Genomic DNA, 20620 nt, shown 5'->3' with positions numbered 1-20620 from the left:
CTCTGTTAGCCTCCGTGCCCTCTCCTCTGTCCATGGTGCTGGAGGAGGAAACCCAAAGGACTAAGGCCTGGGGTGAGGCCATGGAATACGAGTGAACACAGGACAAACACATTTCACCCAAAGACACTCTGCCTTATTGTCCCTGGGCCGCACATGGTGCCCCACCCTACCCCACTCCCACCTAGCCGGCCCCACAGGCTCAGGGAGACCCTTGGTTGAAGGGAAAAGCTGGGGTTTTTGGTTCAGACAAAAATAGACCTGGGCTCCAATCCCTGCCATGTGTCCTGTACCCGTCCTTACCTCTCTGAACCTGTTCCTTGCCTGCAAAATGGAGCCCCAGGCACCATTTGGTTTAGCTGTGAGGCTCCTGTGTGCGTAAAGTGCCCTAAACACTCCAGCCCTGACGTGGCCCCATTACCAAATCTCTGTGCCCCCAGAAGCAGACACTCATCAAAGCCCACGAATGTGGAAGAGGCAGGGTCCCTGGTGCAGACCTGAGCCCCATCCTGGAGGCATCCTTCCCACAGCCGTCAACAGAGAAAAATGCATTAACCTGTGCGTGATGAGGATCCTTTCTTACTTGCCAACTTTGGTGCATCTTTCCAATATACTAACACCCCTAATGAAGATGTGCACGAGATTCACACATGCAGTTAGAAAGAGAGCCTTTTTGTCGCATTCGATACAGAATCAGCTTTTTATTGCACAATTTATAATATCTTCACATTTCCGAAGTCAAGGAAAACACAAAAGTGGAGCTCAGCATGCCAGAGTGTATCACGTGTAATTATCTTTGGAGGAAAATGAGAACACACGTGGGAGATAAATCTGATTGCCCGTTGAATAGTGAAGATCCACAAGAAACAGAAAAGTGTCCATAAGTTTGTGTTCACAACAAGCACCCTTTCAAATTGGCTTCATAAACCCTTTGTGACCTTCAAGAATGTGGTGGCGTCTCCTGGCCAGCATTTTTGACATGAAATAACAGCATTTAAGGAAAATCTGTAATATCGGATTCTCAATGGGTTTTCATAGCCTTGGCTGCCAAGGTCAGAAAGACAGGCAGCCAGAAGCACTACACTCAGTCACATTCATCTGGGGGTGGGGTAGGGGCAGCACCCCTGTGCATGCCTACCTGGGAGCTAGCAGGCACAGGACACCCGCCCGGAGCCCAGGGCTGCCCAGGAGGCCGTGCCCATGACCACCTAGCTTCAAAGGAAGGATGCCTCCTGCAACGCACATTCTCCACTTTGGCCAGAGGTGTAGAGGGCACCGTCTCCCTGAACATGAAGGAGGCGGTCATCCAGAAAATCACCTGAACCATGGGCTGAACCAACAACGCTGGGCTTTCTGGCCCCTGCAGTTGGACAGAGGTCCTTTACCAGCCACCATCTCTTAGACAGCTCGGAAAACTAAGAGCATCTGCCCAAGCACGGGTCTCCACTGGGCCTTGTGGGGAGCACAAGGCTGAGCACCCACCAGCCAACTCAAGAATCACAGTGGGCATTCAGTGACCCTCTACCCCTCAGGGCACCAGGCTGAGACACAGGACCACACATGGAAGAGCCACTGCGTTATCAGCCTGACACCTACAAACCCCTCAGCCACTTAACAAGGAGGGGGGAGGTAGAGTGGGAAGGGAAGGGGTGAGGGGATATGGAAGGAGTGTGGGGAGGGGAGGAGAGAAGGAGGAGGGAAGCAAGTAGGAGAGAGGGGGAGGAGGAAGGGGAGGGAGAGGGAGGAGGGAGAGGAAGTGGGAGGACAGCAGGGGGGGAGGTGGTGGAAAGAGGGGGGAGGAGGGGGAGGAAGGAGAGGGAGGAGGGAGTAGGAAGGAGAGAGAGGGAGAAGAAGGAAGAAAGAGGGGGAGGAAGAAGACGGGGGGTGGGGGGGAGACAGGGGAAGGAAGCAGAGGGAGGAGGGTGGGTAGGAGGGAGGGAGAGGAGGGAGAGAAAGGGGGAGGAAGGAGAGAGCAGGGAGGGGGCGGAAGGGCAGGCAGGGCTTTTCAGGGCAGATACATCATAGTGGAGCTTACAGGAGAGAAACGACATTGGCGAGCTATTTCTGTGCAATTCATATAATAAGAGCATTAAAAATAACCACTGGGAATTATTTTGACTTTCAGGAAGTTGTCTTAAAAGGCTATTTCTTCCTCTCGGGAGGGTAAGATCCATTAAAATCCCAGGAAGACAGGAAAGAATGGTCTCTCCCTTCTCAAGGGAAAGAGGTGAGAGGCTGGGAGAAACCAGGAGGTCGGGGTTTTCTCTGGATCATTAATGGCCAGCCCGCCACCAACAAAGTGGGATCATTTGTTAGTTACAGAAGGAAAATGGGCTTTGGGGACTGGGGGACACTGAAGGCCTGGTGGCGAGCGGCTCACCAACAGGGCACACTCAGCACCACTGAACTGCACACTTGAAATAGTGAAGATGCTGAATTCCACGCTGTGTTTCTTTTTCCGTGACAATGTCAGTAAATAGGCTTCGGAAAGCTTTGGGAGCCGGTGGTGGTGCAGCCGAACCTCCCCGCTGCCTCGCTGTCTGCCCTCCCCTCCTCAGACCGGCACCCCCTCCCTGGCAGGGGACCTCTCCTCCTGGCTCACTCCTTCCATATCCCCTCACCCCTTCCCTCCCCTCCACCATCTCCTCCCCGGTGGTGGCGACCCCAGGGACTCCACGTGCCCTTCGGCCAGACAGAGTCAGCGTTGCTAGGCAGGCATCAGGCCAACTCCCCAGCTCAGCAGGAAGGCTCTGGAAGCCTGTCCTGGGTGCCCAGCCCTTTGTCGGGCAGACCTGGGTCCCCCTCCCTCTGGCTCCTCTGGACCTGCATGTGCTGAGGCTGCACGGGGCCATTATCCCCCACCCTGTCCTTCCTCCAGGACACCTGGCCTCCCTCCCTCACGAGTTCGAGTGGGAAAAGTGTCTCAGGTCCCACAATCTGGCCAAGGCCGTGCCCTGTCCTGGGCAGCTCCCCAGCCTCCCGACTCCCCCGGTTGTGGACACTGAACACTCCCCGCTGTCCGCCCTCCTCTGACACCTCCACGGTGATGTCCTCCTCCAGCCCCTCACTGCTGTGACCGTGGCCTCCCTCTGTGACAGCTCGTCCCCTGTAGTGTGGGGTCCCCTCCCGCCCCTACGGGGGAGGCCACCGTGGAGCTCCCCGGGGGTGCTGGAGCCCCGCTCAGGCATGTCCTCGTGCCTCCAGACTCTCCCCATGGACACCACCTCCGGGTGGCCTTCCAGCAACCCTGAGGATGTGTCACAAATTCCCTTTCCTACCCTGATGTGCTACCACGGAGGCTCAGCCCCACCCCAGCGCATCCTGGAGCCCGAGGCAAGGGCCTTTTTAGGCGTGAGCCCTCCACAGGCCCAACTTGGGGAGAGGCTGTGACCTGTGTCCAAGAGGGGGGCCTGAGGCCTGGGACAGGAGTCTGTACTGTTTTCAGGCAAGGGGAGCCCCAGCCGGCAGTGGGAAGACGTGGCCCCTTCCGCCACAGAATCAGAGCCTCCCAGACCTTCCGGGACCCCCTCCCGAACCTCAGGTCCTTATCTTCCCCTCCCAAGGCTGAGCTCTGCCTGGCTGAAGCTTCCTGTGCCCCCGCTGTGGGGCTGGGGGCTTTAGCTGCTGCCAAGGGTGCTCTCTCTGGAACGTCTGCTGTTCCCACCTGACTGTGTCCCCCACCCCAACGCCGCCGCCACCAGAGGTGGGTCCTCACTGCCAGCTCCCAAATCTCACCTGAGTGTCTGCCTCCAGAGGCCACCCCTGGGGGAGCCCACCCTTACTTGGAGACTAGTGTGCAGGAGGGTTATCAGGGACCCTCTGAGCACCTGCACCCCAGGGGAGGGGAGCAGCCGGGCGGATGGAGGGTGAGGCAGGCTGCCTTCGGTCTCCACAAAGGCCTCAGCCCACCCTCCATGCAGCTCTGCCACGGGGATGCCCTCCAGAGGGGCGCCGGGCCTTATGCTCCCTGCCGATACCCCAGGGAAGGGCATGACCTCAGGCCTGCTGAGGGAAACTCTCAGAGACGGCTGGCCTGACAGCAGCTCTCCCACAGCTGGGGGCATAAACCCACTCAAAGAGGAGCTCGCCCGTCATGGCATCTTCTAGGAAGGATGGCCCCAGGACGCATCACCCCAGGAGGAGACACTCCAGAGAACGGACAGAGGGCCTTGATAACCGTGCCGGGCGTGAACGGAGATGAGCCAGCAGAGACGGGACACGTGGCCACCTCCCAGTTACAGTGACCTCACCCCAGGACTTAGAGTAGAAAACTCATTCGATGCAACCACAACCACTGCTCAGCGTCTGCGTTCAACTTCCAGGAAGGACGCTGACCGTGCCGCCCCCACTCACAGAGGGAGAAGCAATGGCAGAGGGTCACCCCCAAATTCATGGGCAGCCAGCAACCAGGGTGTGTTTGCAACGTGAGTCCCCACCTCCCAGAGCCCATGGCAACTCGCCTACTATCTGCGTCTGGTGACCCAGGTTTACTGAGGGCTCAAGGGGCCTTTGTTAACGCAAAGCTGACCAAGGCCAAAATAATAATAATAATCTTTTTACTTTTTATTTTTTTAAGTTTGAGAGTGAGTGAGTGTGAGTGGGGGGGGGGCAGAGAGGGAGGGAGAGAGAGAGAGGGTCCCAAGCAGGCTCTGTGCCGTCAGCGCAGAGCCTGACGCGGGGCTTGATCTCAGGTGAGATCACGACCTGAGCCGAAATCAGGAGTCGGACGCTTGACCCACTGCGCCCCCCAGGCGCCCGTTTTTCACTTTGAGAATTGTAGTGAAATACACAGAACATAAAAGCGACCACTTGGGGGCGCGCAGTTCAGTGGCATTAAATGCCTGTGCCCCGTGGTGCAGCCGTCCCCGCCATCGTCTCCAGAACCTGCTCGTCTTCCCAACGGAAACTCTGCCCCCGCTAAACACTAACTCTCCTCACCCCCTGGAAAGCGCATTCAACTAACTCCCTGTCTGTACTATTTGTGATCCTTCCTGCGAGTGGAATCTCAGGGCACTTGTTCTGTGACGTCCTCCAGGGCTCACCCGTGCCTCAGCCCGTGTCAGCATTCCTTCCTTTTAATGTTCAGTAACAGTCCACTGCATGGAGACAAGGGATCTTTAAGGACAGCAGCCCCAGCCCCCGGGGGGTTCCCCGCGGCCAGCAGCATGGATGAGAGAGGCTGCAGGTCACGGCCGTGGTGACCTTCAGGGAGGAGTCTCCTCCTCCTGTCTTGCGAGCCACCCTATCCTCGAGGCCACTCTGCGAGCAGCTTTCAAACTAATAAAAGCAAATGGAGTTTTTGATTGCACCTAATGAAATTATGGGACTTCCAGTGTTCGCTTGAAGGAAACGTTAATTCTGAAATATGGAGCTCACGCCTGCGTCTCCTCCCAAAGGGAACAGTGTGGCTCAAGGGACGTGGCTCGGCGGGCACTAACGGGCGGGGCGGGAGAGCTGGCACAGGGCCCTCCCAGCTGGCCCTTCCTTTTTTTTTTTTTTTTTTAAGTTTATTTGTATTTGAGAGAGAGAGAGAGACTGTGAGCAGAGGAGGGGCAGAGAAAGAGAGAGAGCGAGAGAGCGAGAGCGAGAGAGAGAGCGAGAGAGAGAGACAGTGCAACTCTCTGCACTGTCAGTGCAGAGCCCGACGTGGGGTTTGAACTCATGAACCATGAGATCATGACCTGAGCCAAAACCGAGAGTTGGACGCTCAGTTGACGGAGTTCCCCAGGTGCCCCCAGGCTAGCCCTTCTGCCCACTGCCAGGGTCTCCGGACCTCCTCCAGGGGGTGAGCTGCCTGGCTGCAGGAGGCTGCAAAACACACACTCTTCTGGGGCACAAGGGGCCTCTGCGCCCTTCCTGCAGCCAGGAGCAAAGGTGCAGGAAGACAGAAGGCCCAGCTCCACCATCATCCTGGGAACAATGACTCTGGCAGCACAAGGCAGAGGAGGCTGGGTCCCCAGGGAGACAGGAGGCTATGAGAGCCAGCAACCCTGGGGACACCCTGCCCCTGTGCACATCACATGCTTCTGGCTCATCACCCTGACACATTTGAAGGGGCCCCCATTTCACTGCAGAGGCCCTAGCAGCCCCTCTGGGCTCAGCACACATTTGGCCACCAAAGAGCAAGGCTGGCCTCATTCCGCTGGCACCTGCCCACCACTCCTTGGCTGGTTCCTGCTGCCCAGCAGCCGAGGCCCCTGGCTCCCTCACTCCCTCGCAAGGACCCCCAAGCCCCAACCCTCGCCAGTTCTTACCCCCACCCAACAGCACCCTCTGACAGCAGCTCTCGGGGACCTGCCCCCCTCCATCCCGGATCCCAGAATCCCCCACGCGCCATGCTGCTGGGAACACCCCCTACCCTGCCCCAACCCCCATCCACCTCATTGTCCTTCCCAGCCGGGCACCTCCTTCCCTCCAGCACTCACCTCCCCTTCTGCGCCCCTGACTCACCGCTGGCACAGGGCCACCCTGAGACCGGGCCCCTGGGACGTGGGGCCTCCACCACACTCCTCCCTGCCAGCCCCACTTACAGATGAGCAAACTGAGGCAGGCCACCACCAGGTTAGCACAGGCAAGGACGAACCTGTGCAAGTCCACATTCGCAGACGGGCGTGGGGTGCAGGCAAGTCTCCCAGAGCACACATTCCAGAAACAACACTTCCTGCCTTTTCTCTGAATCACAGGAACATGTTTCATCTGTCACTCCTGGGGCCTCCCTGTGGCATGACGCCCAAACACAGGGGCATGGTGGGGGGCAGGGTCACAGCCCCGCTGAGGGCATCCCCACCCTACCCCAGGGGAGCCTCATGTCCAGGGTCCAGCGGCACTGGCCATCTGGCATCCCCCTATCACCCAGGGCTGGCCCCTCCTGCAGACCCACCATCACCCAGGGAGACAACCCCCCGCAAGCAGGACCCACCTGGGGAATACTCATCGTCTCTCCCTTTCCCTGTCTGCCTTCCTCACCCGCCGCCCCATCCCCCAAACCATGCTCCTTCTTCCCCCAGCCATCCACCCTCCTTCAGGCAGGCGGGGAGCCCAGGGAGCCAAGCTAGAAGTAGGCAAGATTCCCCTGGAGGCGGCCTGGAGCACAGACACCTGCTGGAACAGGGGGAGGGAGCCGCCAGGGGAGGGCAGAGGATTAACATCTCAGATAGGCCAGCCGCACTTTGAAATCTGACTTCCCTCTAGGCACAAAGCAACTAAATCTGATTAAAGCAAAGTGTCACTGATTTCCACCTTCCAGCCACCCCCTTGTAAATCCTTCCAGACCACGCATGTGACTTTTATACTCATTTCTAAGCAAAGTCTACACTAAAAAGCAGTGCATTTTAAAGCAAGCTTCAAGAATGAAGCCACCATTGCTCTGGACAAAGCCTCTGGAGCTGGGCAGGGGAGGCCAGGGCCACCCAGTCAGACCACGAGCCAGGACCCCACCTGGAAGCTGGTCCTGAGGCAGGGGTGCCTCATCATCTGGGCTTCCGGAAATAACGAGTACAAGTTAGAGGGGGGTTTTAGGAGCAACCAGATTTCTCTATTTCCATTTACGAAGAGTGCCAGGGGGTGTGGCCCTGCCAGGAACAGGTGCCTCCACTCAGTCCCCCGACTGAGTCTATGTCTGTCGTGCACAATGTACTTTAAAATCATGGCCAAAGTGCTCTCTTGATGTTCTGCAGCGCAGACCGCACTGAGAGCCGCAGGACCTTTGCTGGTAAGTCACCTCACCAGCATTGACTGAGGAGGGTTGTTGTTACAATGCAGCCTGCTGCACCGTGAAACCTCCAGGTGGGATCCCCTTCCCCACCTCCAGCTTGAGGAGAAAACAGGACAAGTTCCTCAGACAGATCCCAGGGCTCTGAGAAAACACTAATTTCTATTGGCCAAACATTTGGTGTCTTTTTCACAATTTCTATTCTGATCTGTATTTGAAATCAATTATTCGCGTGTTTGCACAGGCAGCCAAACATGTTCCCTGAAAAACTGTCACTGAGCGGCTTGCCTCTGTCACCATGTTGACTCTGGTGCTTGAGAGACATGCATGTCCCTCCACCCCAGGGCCCAGAGGGCTGTGCCAGCAGCTGGTACCTTTGTCACACGCTGCTTCTGCACGGCCTCCATTCAGCACGACAACACACAAGAGTTAGGTAGGTCATCAGCGTTTGTCGAGAACCTGGGGGCATCGCTCGCCCTCTCCCTACAGACTAATCTGCACTGAGGGTCTCAGCCTTGAGCACTAAAAGAAATCAGTCCCCAGTTTTTATCTCCTAATAAAAGAAAGATTCTCTTGGTTCACAGCACTTCGTACCTGGAGAAGAAATGTCCATCGAATCTGAGTCTAGCCGACAGAGAGGATTTGGAGCAGAAAGGGACTGTGCGAAGCTGGGAAACTTCCCTCCTCTCCGGGGCCCATGGGACCCCTACAGCTGGAGAGGGGCACCTGGTCAGGAGGGCACAGCCCATATGCCCCGCAGGCCTCCCTCAGTCTGGAGCCTCCAGTGGGGTGGCTGCAGCCGGTGAGTCACTGACCGTGGCCGTTCCGATGAGTGGGAGGTTGGGTGCCCCACTGCGACCTGCTGTGCCCATGGGTCTTTCACAGGACCCTGTCATGGAGAACAGCCTCACCGAAGCAGGGACTGAACTAACTCATGCTCCTGGCAACACTCTGCAAGGTCACATGCAAGCATCTCAGGGTCCGTCCTGGACAGCAGATGGGACCACACGTTGCTGGAGCTCCTGCCCTAGCCCCCATCTGGACTCAGGCTCTGGCCTTCCACAAACCATCCGGGTTTTTGACAGGAACACAAACAAGACACGCTGGAGACGGGCTTGTACCTCCCGAACACGTGCGTGTGTGCGCACACACATACAAGCAAGCACACAGGCACTCACTCACAAGCACATGCCAGCCTCTCTTCCCAGACTGACCAGGACACCTGCACCAGCCTCTGCCCCCGCAGCTTAGCTGCACCAGGACAGGAGAGCCCCAGCTCTCCCTCCCTGCAACCCGGCCCCTCTCAGTGCCCCTCTGCAGCCCCCGGAAGAGGCAGAGTCTCTCTCTCTGGCCCTGAACTGGGGCTGGTTGCAGCCGCAGAGCAAAGGACAGGCTTCCAGCTCTCGCCTGGGCCCCAGAGGCACTGCACATGCCCACTCCCTCTCCTGGACACTGCGACATGGTGAGAACAAGCCTAGGCTGGCGGGGCGGGGGGGGGGGGGGCGGGGGTGTGGGGTGGAGAGGCCAGCCAGCCCCCAGCCAAGCCCACATATCCCGTGTGTATGAGACCCCCCCCCCTCCAAACCCCACATGGTGGCAGACACAGGGAGGCCCGAACAGGACCAGAGGCGAAGAAGGGACAGTGCTGCTACTGTGGCCAAAGTTGGTGCAGAGAGTGAGAATAAACGTCCTATTTACATGAAAACAATTAACGCTGAGCACGCACAGAAAGAAGGGAGTCTTACCAAATCGCCAGGCTGCACAGGGTGGCAGTGGCCTGGATTGTCACCTGACCCTGGAAACCAGAGATCTGCTGTGATAATCAGGTTAACACGGAACTGGTGAAATCTGATCACGACCGGTGCATCATATTGGTACCAATGTGCTGTTAGCACACTGCATGACGCCCCTTATGGGGAGCCGGGTGACGGTACTGGGATTTCTCTGTGTTGTTTCTCACAGTTGCATGTGAACCTACGATTATCTCAAGTTTCGTCAAGGTCCCACCAGCCAGCACTCGCAGAACGGGCTGCAATAGCCCAAATGGCCTGCAGACCCCAGGCAGCCCCTGCAAGAGCCAAACCCTGCAAGGCAGAGACACAGAGAGAGTCAGAGGGCACATGTACACCTGCTGGGGGTCCTAGGGGTGGCCAGAGGGGACAGACTGAAGACGCAAGGATCGGGAGGGCTGCCGGGCTTCCACAGCAGAGAAGAGAGGGGAAAGCAGGCTCCCCCCGCCCCCACCAGGGTGCCCAGCATCTCCCCCAGGCTCCACACCAAACTCCCTGCTAAACAGCAGAGCCTCGTATGGAAATAAACCAAACTTATAACTTTGATAGGTCATCTGAGTTTGGGAATGAGGCTACTTTGCCAAAATGATTCTTCCCTCTTTAATTAAAATCCTTTATTAACTGCCAAGCTAATACCATCCCCCAAGACAGACAAGATAATGAGCCCACATCCATCAGCCCAGGCTGGATGCAGTCCAAGCAGGCCCCCACAGACACACCTCCCTCTGGCTGGGGGTGTGGCCCAAAATCAGGGATAGGAGTTCCATTTAGGGCACAAATGGTGACTCTGTCTGAAGATCCCTGTGGGAAACAGGGGGCCCACAGATGCCCTCCAGCCCAGCACTTTCAAAGTCACATTTTCCTCCACGGCAACAATACTGCAGTCCAGTAAAAGGCAGTGTGCGTGTGCCCCAGGGAGGCCATCTGGGAGGACAGGGCCCTGGTCCAGCCCATCTGAGGCCTGCCCGCAGTCTGTGTCAGCTGAGCAAGAGCCCTGACCTGAATATGGCAGGTTTTGGACGCCACTGGGAGCTGGGCCTATGCCCCAGGAGCCCTGGACATGACCCTAGAAGGGAGCTAGGGCAGAGAGAAGGGGCAGAGAACAGCCAGAGCGGCCACCCATCCAGGCTTAGCCCTCCCCATCATGGGGTGCCATGGGGACACTGACAGTCCACCTGCTTGGTTCAGGCCCTCAACGATGGCCCTGACCCTATTTTTTTTTTCACTTCGTTTGAAATACTCCAAACACAGACAGCAATAGGGACCCATATAACAAAAGCTATGTATACACCTCCAGACTTACCCAACCTTAAAGCCCTACTCTGACCTACCTTTTAAGCATAAAATAAATATTTTGTGAGTCCATACTGATAGGACACAGCTGACTGGACAAACAAATGGAAAGAAGAGAAAAATCTCCCAAAACTTCCATGTCAAAGAATTCCTGGTGGTGTATTAGATATTCCCCCTGAAGAGGTCCCTTACACATGGGCTGAGTGTGGTGACTTCCTTCCAAAGACAGTCGGTATAGACAGGGGCAAAAAACAGTATCCGGACAGTGGAGACAAGCGTGACCTCAGCCAGATCAAGGTGAAGGTCAGCAGTGGAAAGTCATGTTGACAATATGGCCCCTCACCACAGGGTGATGAGAAGGGCACTTTACCTTTGCAGACCTCCTCCCCAAACCCACTGCCCCAATTTAATTATGGCAAAAACCTCAGATCCCAAAAGAGTGACATCTTCCAAAGTACCCAAGCACGCCTCTTCCGAGGCCAAGGTTATCAAAAACAAGGGCAGTCTGAGGCACCCGTCACACAGGTGCCTAAGAAAACATGACAACTAAGTGTTCTCTGGGATCCTGGGACAGGAACAAAAGACATCAGGTAGAAACTAAGGGAATCTGAAAAAGTCTGGACTTCAGCTAACAATAGTGTATCCATATCGGCTCGTTAATTATAAGAAATGAAGCATACTAAGGTAAGATGCTCATAATTGGGGACACGGGGTGGGGGGTATATGGGCACCCTCAGGACCACGGACTTAATGTTTCTGTAATCTAAAACTAGTCTAGAAAATAAACACTAATTAAAAAACTCTAAACTCACGTGGTTCCCACTGTCTGGCAGGCCCCCCCCCCACCCGCCGACCGTCTCCCCTCTTCAACGGGACACTGAGGGTTTACTGTGGCCCAATAACAAGAAGTCCCACGCGCGGAGCTGACCACACAGCCTGGAGGCCGCCGGGCACTGAGCCCCGGCACTGCGCGGCCACCTCTGCGCGCGCGGCAGGAGCGCGGGGGCCGGGCCCTCCCCGGGGAGCCGTCTGCCGGAGGCCGCCCCCCGCCGCGGCCAGGTCCGGAGGCGCCAGCTCTCGGCGAGGACCGCTCACCGCGCCAGCCCTGCGGGGTCCCCTGCGGCCCGCACCCGAGGCCTCCCGGGGCCCGGCTGCAGGGGGCGGCCGCGGCGACGGCACCGTGAACACCCCGGGTCGGAAGACGAGGCCCCAACGCTTGGAACTCGCGGACCGGACGACGTGAGTCACTCGGGGGACCTCCGCGCAGGTGCTCGCGGCGCGCTCCCGGGAAGCAAGAGAGGCAGGGGACCGCCGTCCCGCAGGTGCGCCGTCGGCACTGAGCGCACGCGCACACGGCGCGGCGCGCTCACTGCACCGAGCGCACGCGCTCCGGGCTCCGCAGGCCGGAGCCTGAGCGCTCCTCGGTCCTCGCGCGCCCCCTGGCGCCCGGCAGCCTCCCTGCAGGCGACGCGGGTCGACCCGAAACGCGGAGCGCAGCGCTCCCGCGTGGACATGCGCCGCCTCCGCCCGCCCGAGATCCCCGGCCGGCGTGGAGGCCCCTCGGGGGGCCGACCTGGCGCAACCCCCTACGATCCGGCAGCGGCCAGAGAGTCGAAGCACCGGCCGGGGCCGTTTTGCACTTGCAGGGACTGAGGCTTGAGACGTTCTGGTGTGATTCTTTCCGGACGTGGCAGTTCGCGGCCCGGTCCCTCCGAGGTCACCCCGAGCCTCTACCAGGCCGCGCGGGCTGGAGAGCTTAGCGTCACTGCCCGCAGTCACCCGCCCTGGAGGTGAAGGCCAGAGGGGATCCCCTGGAGACGCCGCGACCGCGGCATGCAGGGGACAAGAACCCAGACGGGCAGGGCCCGCGACCCGCTCCGACCCTGGCATCTGCCTCCAGGCTCGCGCGGCGGCGCGCTTTCCCTCGAGGAGCCCGCGGGCCCGGCGCACACGCGCCCGAGACCCTCAGCCCCTCGGGAAGGGGGCCACCGTCACCCACCCCTCGGGAGGGGGGCGCACCGGCACCGACCCGTCTGGAGGGGGGCGCACTGGGACTTACCTCTCAGGAGGCGCTCGCACTGGAACCCTCCCCTCCAGAGGTGGGGCGTGCCCGGAGCCGGCCCTTCAAGAAAGTTGGCGCGCGGGGACCGAGACTCCGCGGAGGGGGGATGGGGGCCGCCGGAGCCTGCGCACTCCCTCCCCGCGCGGACCCGGAGCCTGCGCACAGACCCGGGCGGTCGGGCTGGGGCGCCGCACCTGTGCGCCAGGCCCTCGAGGCGAGGAGGAAAACTGAAGGCGGGAAGGGCGGGGGCGGACCCAGAAGAGCCCTCCCAGCAGATTACTCCAAATTCACGTGTACTCCTCCAGGTCATTAGCGGGCTGTATTTGTCAAGATAAGAGGACAGCACACATTGTAACGTTTCGTTCACTTGATTTAGAACTTCGCTGTTGGCACACTGGAGTGGAGGTTAGCTCCCGGAGCGCCGGCCTGCTCCCCAGGCTACCCCAGGGCACCAAGTCTCCCCTCTGGGGCCCCGGGACCCAGACCGAGGCGGGAGGGGGCTTGCCCTGAGCAGAGGGGCTCCCTCCGACCACACGCGCTGGTACAGCCCGTGGGCCAGGACTTACCCTCTGCGAGCCCCGCCCCCCACGCCAGCCCAAGCGCAGCACCTGCTGAGGAAGACCCCTCGCTGTGTTGAACCTTGGCCCGACCACTCTCTGGTTAGCAGCTCGGGCATATTTCTGAACCTGTTTCCCCAAGGCAAAGAGGGTGCCGGTGACACACTGTGCTGGGTCCTTAGCAGCTTCTCAATAGTACCCGCCGTTCGACCAGCAGCACCTGGCCTTCCACAGAGGGCGGCTCCTGCGATGATCAGTTTTTCCCTCCTGATGAAGGCAGAGGACGCTGGTCGTTGCCCTGACCTCCTGTACCAGCGCGGCGCATTAGCACCGCTTGTGGCCCAGGGTCCTCCGGCCTCCCGACTCACGGGGGATGGAACGAGCCTGTTCAGGGACTCCGCGAGCAGTAGGCTGAACCCTGGAACCACATGACCAAGGGCCGTATCCCAGGTCTACTTGGAACTGTGCGACCCGGACCAGTTCAGTTCGTTTAACGTCAGTTTCCCCATCTGTTAAGATGGGGTGGACAATGTAGAATTCAGTGTTTTAATGAATTTAGGGCAGTACCTGACTCCAGGTGAACACCAGGTAAGTGATAGCTGTTGTTTCACTAAATCATTAACACCGGAATTCACACACACAGAGGATTCAGGGGACAGTGCAACCGCATTTGGGGTTAAGTGTACATTTCTCTAGAAAACGGTTTTTTTATTTATATTTGAAAGAGAGAGCATGAATAGGGGAGGGACAGAGAGAGAGAAAGAAAGAGAGAGAGATTCCCGAGCAGGCTCTGTTCCAACAGAGTCCGACTTGGGGCTCGAACTCACCAACCACGAGATCATGACCTGAGTTTCAATCAGGAGTTGGTTGCTTAAACGACTGAGCCACCCAGGCACCATCTAGTGAACTGTTCTGATCAAGTTCAGAGAGGAAGTTCCTTAGCAGGTAGTGGTTCCACTCACTACCTGGCTCTTTGACAGAATCTCTAGGAAAGAACACTGGGGCCAGGGCTTGACCTCCACCCGTCACTCCTCAGACCACACCCTCTGAGGCAGGCCCAGCTTCATGGGCCTTACAGTCAGTCCCACAGTCCTGCCCTCAGAAGGGCCCACACGAGTGTCATGCTCTGGCACTTGGAATTCCTTATCATCTTACCTTTGTGCTAGTGTTCTGGAAGCGTAATGGGATAGGGGAGCATGCACGTGAGGAGACACGTGTAATGCAGAGGTCCACCGGCTCCAGTCCACACACAGCATTCCTGATGCCCTGTGAGCACGGAATCCCAGCGGCCCCCGATGCGTGGGAAGTCAGTGGGACTCGAGGCCGGCACAGGTGAGCATGTTACACGTATGATCAAGAAGCAGGGAGCACACAGCCGCAAGCAACCATGCTTTCTGTTCAAACCACAACTTGTTTTGTGCACAGGAATTTCGAAGGCAACAGCGGTCTAAGAAACAAATGACTGATGCTTATCCCTTCTGACTCTGTCACCCCCTGTGCTAGCCAGTCACCTACAGGGAACCTGACAGAAGGAAAGAGAGAGCACCCAGTCCTCCTCACTCACCATGCACTGAAGGTGAACGTTGAGAGAATGTGCACCAATCGAGAAGTGAGCGAGAGGTGAAGTCTGGCGCTGTGCACATTGGCGATGTCCTGGTAACAAAATACGCAGGCGGAAGCAGTGAAAAAACCAAACTAGGGTCAGGTATTCCACATACAAGCCAAATGCTCCTACATTTGCATTTAAAAGCATCACTGCATGACATAAAGAAAAATGGATTTGTGCTAATCATTGTTAACTTTACTTAGAACATTAAATTGCAAATTTTAAAAACCATGACAGGTAGAGAAATGTGCAAGAAAGCAGCTTTAGGCCTTAGCACCTGTAAGGGCACTTTTTTCCTGCTTTTTGAACAAGGGGCCCACAATGGCATTTTGCACCGGGCCTTGGGAACTCCATGGCTGGCCCTGGGCTCAGGCCCTACACGCACGTGGCCTGCTCAAAGCACAGCACGGGGGAGCTGAGGTCAAGGGTCCTGCTTCAAATCCTAGCTCCTGGCCCTGGAAACCGGCAGTGACTTAACACACCAGGAGTCCTTCCACAAAGGCTGCTGCGGCCCTAGATGAGCCGGCACATGGTGAGCCCCGATACACACCCAGCACACAGGTGAGCCTTATCACCCCCCTCCCCGGGTCCCTGACCTTCCCCGAGGCCAGCTGAACTCCCGTCTATCAAATGTGAACGTCTATAGGTAACAGACAAAGCTATATGGGAGAAAAAAGCCAAGACTCTGAAACCAGAGTTGGGAGACCAATTATGAAACCTTGTCTTGCTTGGAACTATACATTTCACTTTATGAGGCGTCAGGAAGTTATTTCAACTTCTACCCATTCCTAGAACCCAACACTTGAAACACATTAAAAAAAATGAATTTATCTACAAAGAACCAAATTACTTTTATTTAGGAAAAACAAGAACCAACTGTCCATTTTAAGAAAATGGATTTTAATTAAAAACTAAATCAGAAATATTATTTCCTATTTTAATCTGAAGCTTTTAACTTCTCTGACCACAGGACACGTCTGTATGATTCCTTCCAGGGACACAAAGGGATGGCGACCGAAGTCAGGCACTTCAAATGTATTGCAGTTATTCTACTGAGCAATTAAACTTTTCATGACTACAACGTAGTTTTGCTAAAATGAGATTTTCTATTTATAAAAACATGCTATTTGTATTTAAAATTTTTTTAACGTTTATTTATTATTGAGAGACAGAGCATGAACGGGGGGGGCGGGGGGGGGGGAGGCGGTGGGCAGAGAGAGGGGGAGACACAGAATCCGAAGCAGGCTTCAGGCTCCGAGCTGTCAGCAGAGCCCGACATGGGGCTCGAACCCACGAAATGCGAGATCATGACCTGAGCCGAAGTTGGACATTCAACTGACTTGACCACCCAGGTGCCCCAAAACATGCTGTTTTTAAAAATCAATCTCAGCAAATACAATAAATAAAAAATCCATCTCAATTTGAAACTCAGTAAGATTCTTGTAGACTGAATATGGAAAATCACTGTCTTCGCCCTTCTTGAGCAAGTCAACCACCTGTTAAGAAGATGGACACGGCCTGGTGTTCCTGACGGAGGCCAGGAAAAGCGTGGTTCCACAAGCCTCAGCTGTCCCACAACGTGACACAAAAACGTCTAATAAGCTGCCGCATGGGCAAAGCCAACCCTCCATCCTGTTATCTTCACAAGGGACATCGACATTCTTACAGCAACTTTCAACACACCTACCTACCGGGCCTCCTGCAGGTCAATCCTTGGACTTGAGAGTCACCTGGTACACCTAGGGGTGGGCAGCTCCAGGGGGAGCGGCCCGCGCCCCTCCCCACACACATAAAGGCACCGTGATCCCCCACCTTCACGGGGGAGCCTGGTGGTGGCAGTGGGCCCCAGCCTTGGGGAGTCACCGAATCCTGAAGGGGACTCCCAGCTCCGAGGCCACAGCTGCACTCTTGAGCAAGTTTTGACTTTACAGAGTTCCTCCCTGCACAGAATTCCCAACTCCTCTCGTTGGCTTTTTGTTTTATTTTTTCTATTTTTGGTTATGAAACAAAATCAGAGCTTAAAAAATGGAGGGGGATCCATTCCTGCAGGCTCCTCTCTCCAGGTGGATGCTAACTCCCTAAGAACCCTTCCCTGGAAAGGAAGTTACCTCCTGCCTGGACACGCAAGTCAGGAGGAGTTACCAGCCCTTCCTCGAGGAGGCCTTTCTGGAAGGGCGGCCCTGAGGGTGGGGGTGAACAGGCCAAGTCCCAATGGCAGCCACCCCTCATGAGCCTCTAGCAGTGCCGGCTGCCCTTGGAGATTTAACCGCCCTCCCCAGCCCCTCAGGGCCCCACGATGAGCTCCATTTTACAGAGAAGCACAAGCACAGGGAGGCAGCCTAACAGGCAAAGCTAGGCGGCACGCAGAGCAGCTCAGCCCTGCCCCTGCTCCTCCAAAACATCCGGGACTCAGTAAAACCCTCCGACGGCACCCAGGTGAGCCCTGCCCCCCACCACAAGCTCCCACCACGGCTTGGACAGGGCAGCATCCCAATGACGCGGTCACCTAACCCTGTGAGCTGAATGGTCTCTCGAGCACTGGGCACAACCTTCTCTAAGATTTGTGGATCAGAGAGGATTTCAATTTTGACAAAACGCTCCTATGAGGGTAGGCTCATTTTGATTAGAAAGCTGGATCTGGGACTGCCTATGGAGCTCCCAAGATCAGGTGGGCCCAAGAATCGCTTGCCTTGCTCCTAAAACATACCTAATAAAGTTAGGTTAGGAACAACTAAATCACTTTGTATGAACGAGATCCCTGATCTTCCCAATGTCTAGCTGGAAACACCTATAAAACAGAAATATGCGCCACCGCCCCTCCACCATCCCTGGAGCCAATGGTGCCCACAACTGACAGAATTTAACAAAGTGACATGTCCCCCAAAAACTGAACACTCACCCTGACTCAAACTATGATGTTCAATCACGGGTGACACCATCAGAGTTTTGCATCACACAAGAGTCACCCACAGGAGGAGGAGGAGGAGGTCATCCTACGATGCATGAGCATCTCACATTACCCGAGCAGCCACCTTGGCCAGATCAGTGGTTCCCAAATTGGCAGGTGGGCATTCGTTAAAATTTACGCATTTTAGTTAAATGTGCATTAGCAAAAAAACTAGCTTATCAAATCTGCGACCACAAAGATAGATATTCTCACTTGGGATAAGGGGAAGTTAAAAGGTGGCTTGCTGACAGGTGGCACTTTGCAGACAGAGCAAAAAAATCACAAAAGCAGTACGCAAGGCTTTCAGTGTCGGGACACCGGATATGAGAAAATTAAGCACTCCTCCGTGGTTCACGGCATCCCTGAAGCTTCATAGAGTTTCAGTTAGAATTCCATTTCCATCTGCGTTGTAAAGGTTTCGCTTATGCAAGGATTTCTGTTTTAAAAAGAAAAAAGAAGTTCACGCACCAATGCCCAAAGGAGCCCCATCTAATTACACACACTGGCAAGGAAACCCACTACAACAGGTGTCCTCCTCCGACAGGAGGGCCGTGACCACCTTTAGGATTTTGTGCAGACTTGCCTTTTGTGACATACAACAGACATCAGATCTCTCCTCTACACAGAGAGCAAGGAAACAGCCGGGTGCTCGTGTCCGGTGAAAGGCTAATAACTTCACTAGATCTTCGTGCACTTCCTCTGGTTTCTCATGTAAACTGCTGACCTTTGCACCCTTTCCTTATGATCACCAGACACTTCTGTGGAGCCTCAACCACCCAGACCAACAAGCTGGGAAAATCTAATGAAGAAAACATGTGCCATGGGCACCAAACACAATCTACAAACCCAGGAGGTGAATTCAGCCACCTGTTTGAGGCACGCCCAGCAAAGGCCTAACAGAGCAACTATTCTTTAAATATGTGACAGTCAGGATCAAAACTGTTGAAATTTTCATGGACCTCAGGATGTTCTCAGCCTATTTAAGGGCTAAATCAATGCTTTCAGCATAATGACTAAAATAAACTGTGGTGCTTAACACAAACTGACGACTGTCATCCCCCGGCCTACCCTGTTCTTCTCCTTGTTCTGGAGCACGTGAGGGCAACGCGCTCACGAGAAATCACTTTCCTGTGGCCCGCCGCCCGCTAACACACCGCCGGCGCTGTCTGAAACGAGTCTCCACGTCTGCAGAGCCCTACATGGCCTGTGCGATCTCACCAGCGCCTCACACAGGGATGCTGTCAGAGGAAAATTTTCAGTTGAATTTTTCCAAGCTGTAAAGCGATCTTTGGCCATTGAGGGGAGCCACTGGTTTGGTCTATGAGCTGTTCTAAGTATTAATGTGGATTTCAGACAGCTTCACAGTTCTGAATTTCCTGAAACCTGCCGTTTCTGAACTGCTACAAGGTGCCCATGTATTTCGAAAAAGAAATTTAAAGCAGGCTAATTACTACATATTTAACATCACCGTAAAAACACACCTTCTTTACACAAGTATTTTTAATTGGATTTTGAAGATGTTTATTGCATTCTGTTTGGTGGAAAAAACAAAACAACACATACATGTATTTAGCACAAGCTTGTGAAATACACAGAGCGTAACGGGGTGAGGCGCAGTCTCTGCCCCTCGCCCACCTCTGAGCACGGAGCTGTGGCCAAGTGGTTCCCGCAACAGTCGGGCGCTGAGCGTACAAGCCTCTAGTTCTCTCCTTTCAGTACTGGTAGCAGCTCACCGTTGTCTTTCAGTTCCTAACGACGAAAACAGAAAGCAAAAACAACATGTATGCGGACAGATGAAAAATGGAAACGTCTAAAGAACAATCACAGGTTGCATCCGTTATCAGAGACCAGAAGAAACACTTCACTGGATTAAAACTCTAGCTCACCAACACGCTGAAACTAACTATTATGCCATAAACACTATCAGATTACAGAACTGAAGTTTTAAAAGGCATTCCAAAACCAACAGATTGATCAGCATTAACAAACACAGCAATTAGAGCAAAACACCCATAGCCCCACAGGTGGTACACAGGCTTCACTGTTTCAACCCAGCCTGGAAAGGCCGCAGTACTACGAGCGTAAAAGTGTACATGTAAAGGCCAAAAACCACTAGAAAGACATACAAATCCAGAAATGTTGTGTGCTATCTTGCAGATTTAAAATCTGGAACACAGCCATCAAATTTAAAATGTGACAATAAATGATGAATGAGATTTTCTAGGTTAGGACAAACATTTAATCTGATGTAAATTTGCAGGTTATTACTAAGCAGCATGAACATCCATCAATAAAACCACGAAAATCAGGGCACCTCGCTGGCTCAGTCGGTAGAGCATGCGACTCTCAATCTCAGGATAGTAAATTCAAGCCCCAAGTTGGGCATGGTGCCTACTTCAAACACACACACACACACACACACACTAAATTCCATGTGACTTCATCTCTGGTTAAACCCCATCAGGTGTGATTCTGTCATATAAACTCAGACAACTCTCAGTGATGTTCTGGGATCTTCCAACATTAACTCATTAACAAGCACACATCCTACTGCACTAAAGGACCAGGCAGGACTTTTCTGAGCACGTGACCTGGAGGGCAGGAGGCCATGCTGCTCACAGAGAGGCCCAGAAGCCTGCAGGTGGAATCTGGACTCA

General features: G+C 55.2%; 1 protein-coding gene and 1 long non-coding RNA gene across 4 annotated transcripts in view; one reads left to right on the top strand and one right to left on the bottom strand.

Moving 5' to 3' along the window:
- Positions 1-1540: 1540 nt before the first annotated feature.
- LOC131493584 (uncharacterized) lies at positions 1541-5174 on the top strand. 2 transcript variants are annotated; one of them, XR_009252764.1, is made up of 4 exons: positions 1541-1626; positions 2123-2224; positions 4320-4421; positions 5084-5174. It is a non-coding gene; the product is annotated as an uncharacterized LOC131493584 (long non-coding RNA). The 2 variants fall into 2 exon arrangements; XR_009252763.1 differs by lacking the exons at positions 4320-4421; positions 5084-5174 and adding an exon at positions 4052-4277.
- Positions 5175-19460: 14286 nt separating this feature from the next.
- GLRX3 (glutaredoxin 3) overlaps positions 19461-20620 on the bottom strand; it is a 31815-nt gene continuing 30655 nt past the window's right edge. For both annotated transcript variants that reach the window (XR_009252761.1, XM_058698154.1), the window contains exon 11: positions 19461-19712. Coding sequence is in view for 1 of the 2 variants with exons in the window: in XM_058698154.1 (XP_058554137.1) it covers positions 19662-19712 (51 nt within the window). In the remaining variant the exon portion in view is untranslated. The remainder of the gene's footprint in view (positions 19713-20620) is intronic.

This window comes from Neofelis nebulosa, chromosome 13 (assembly GCF_028018385.1).
Source record: "Neofelis nebulosa isolate mNeoNeb1 chromosome 13, mNeoNeb1.pri, whole genome shotgun sequence".
Classification (NCBI taxonomy): Eukaryota; Metazoa; Chordata; class Mammalia; order Carnivora; family Felidae; genus Neofelis; species Neofelis nebulosa.
Note: the sequence above shows the minus strand (reverse complement) of the source record. Positions and strands in the feature narration are given on the sequence as shown.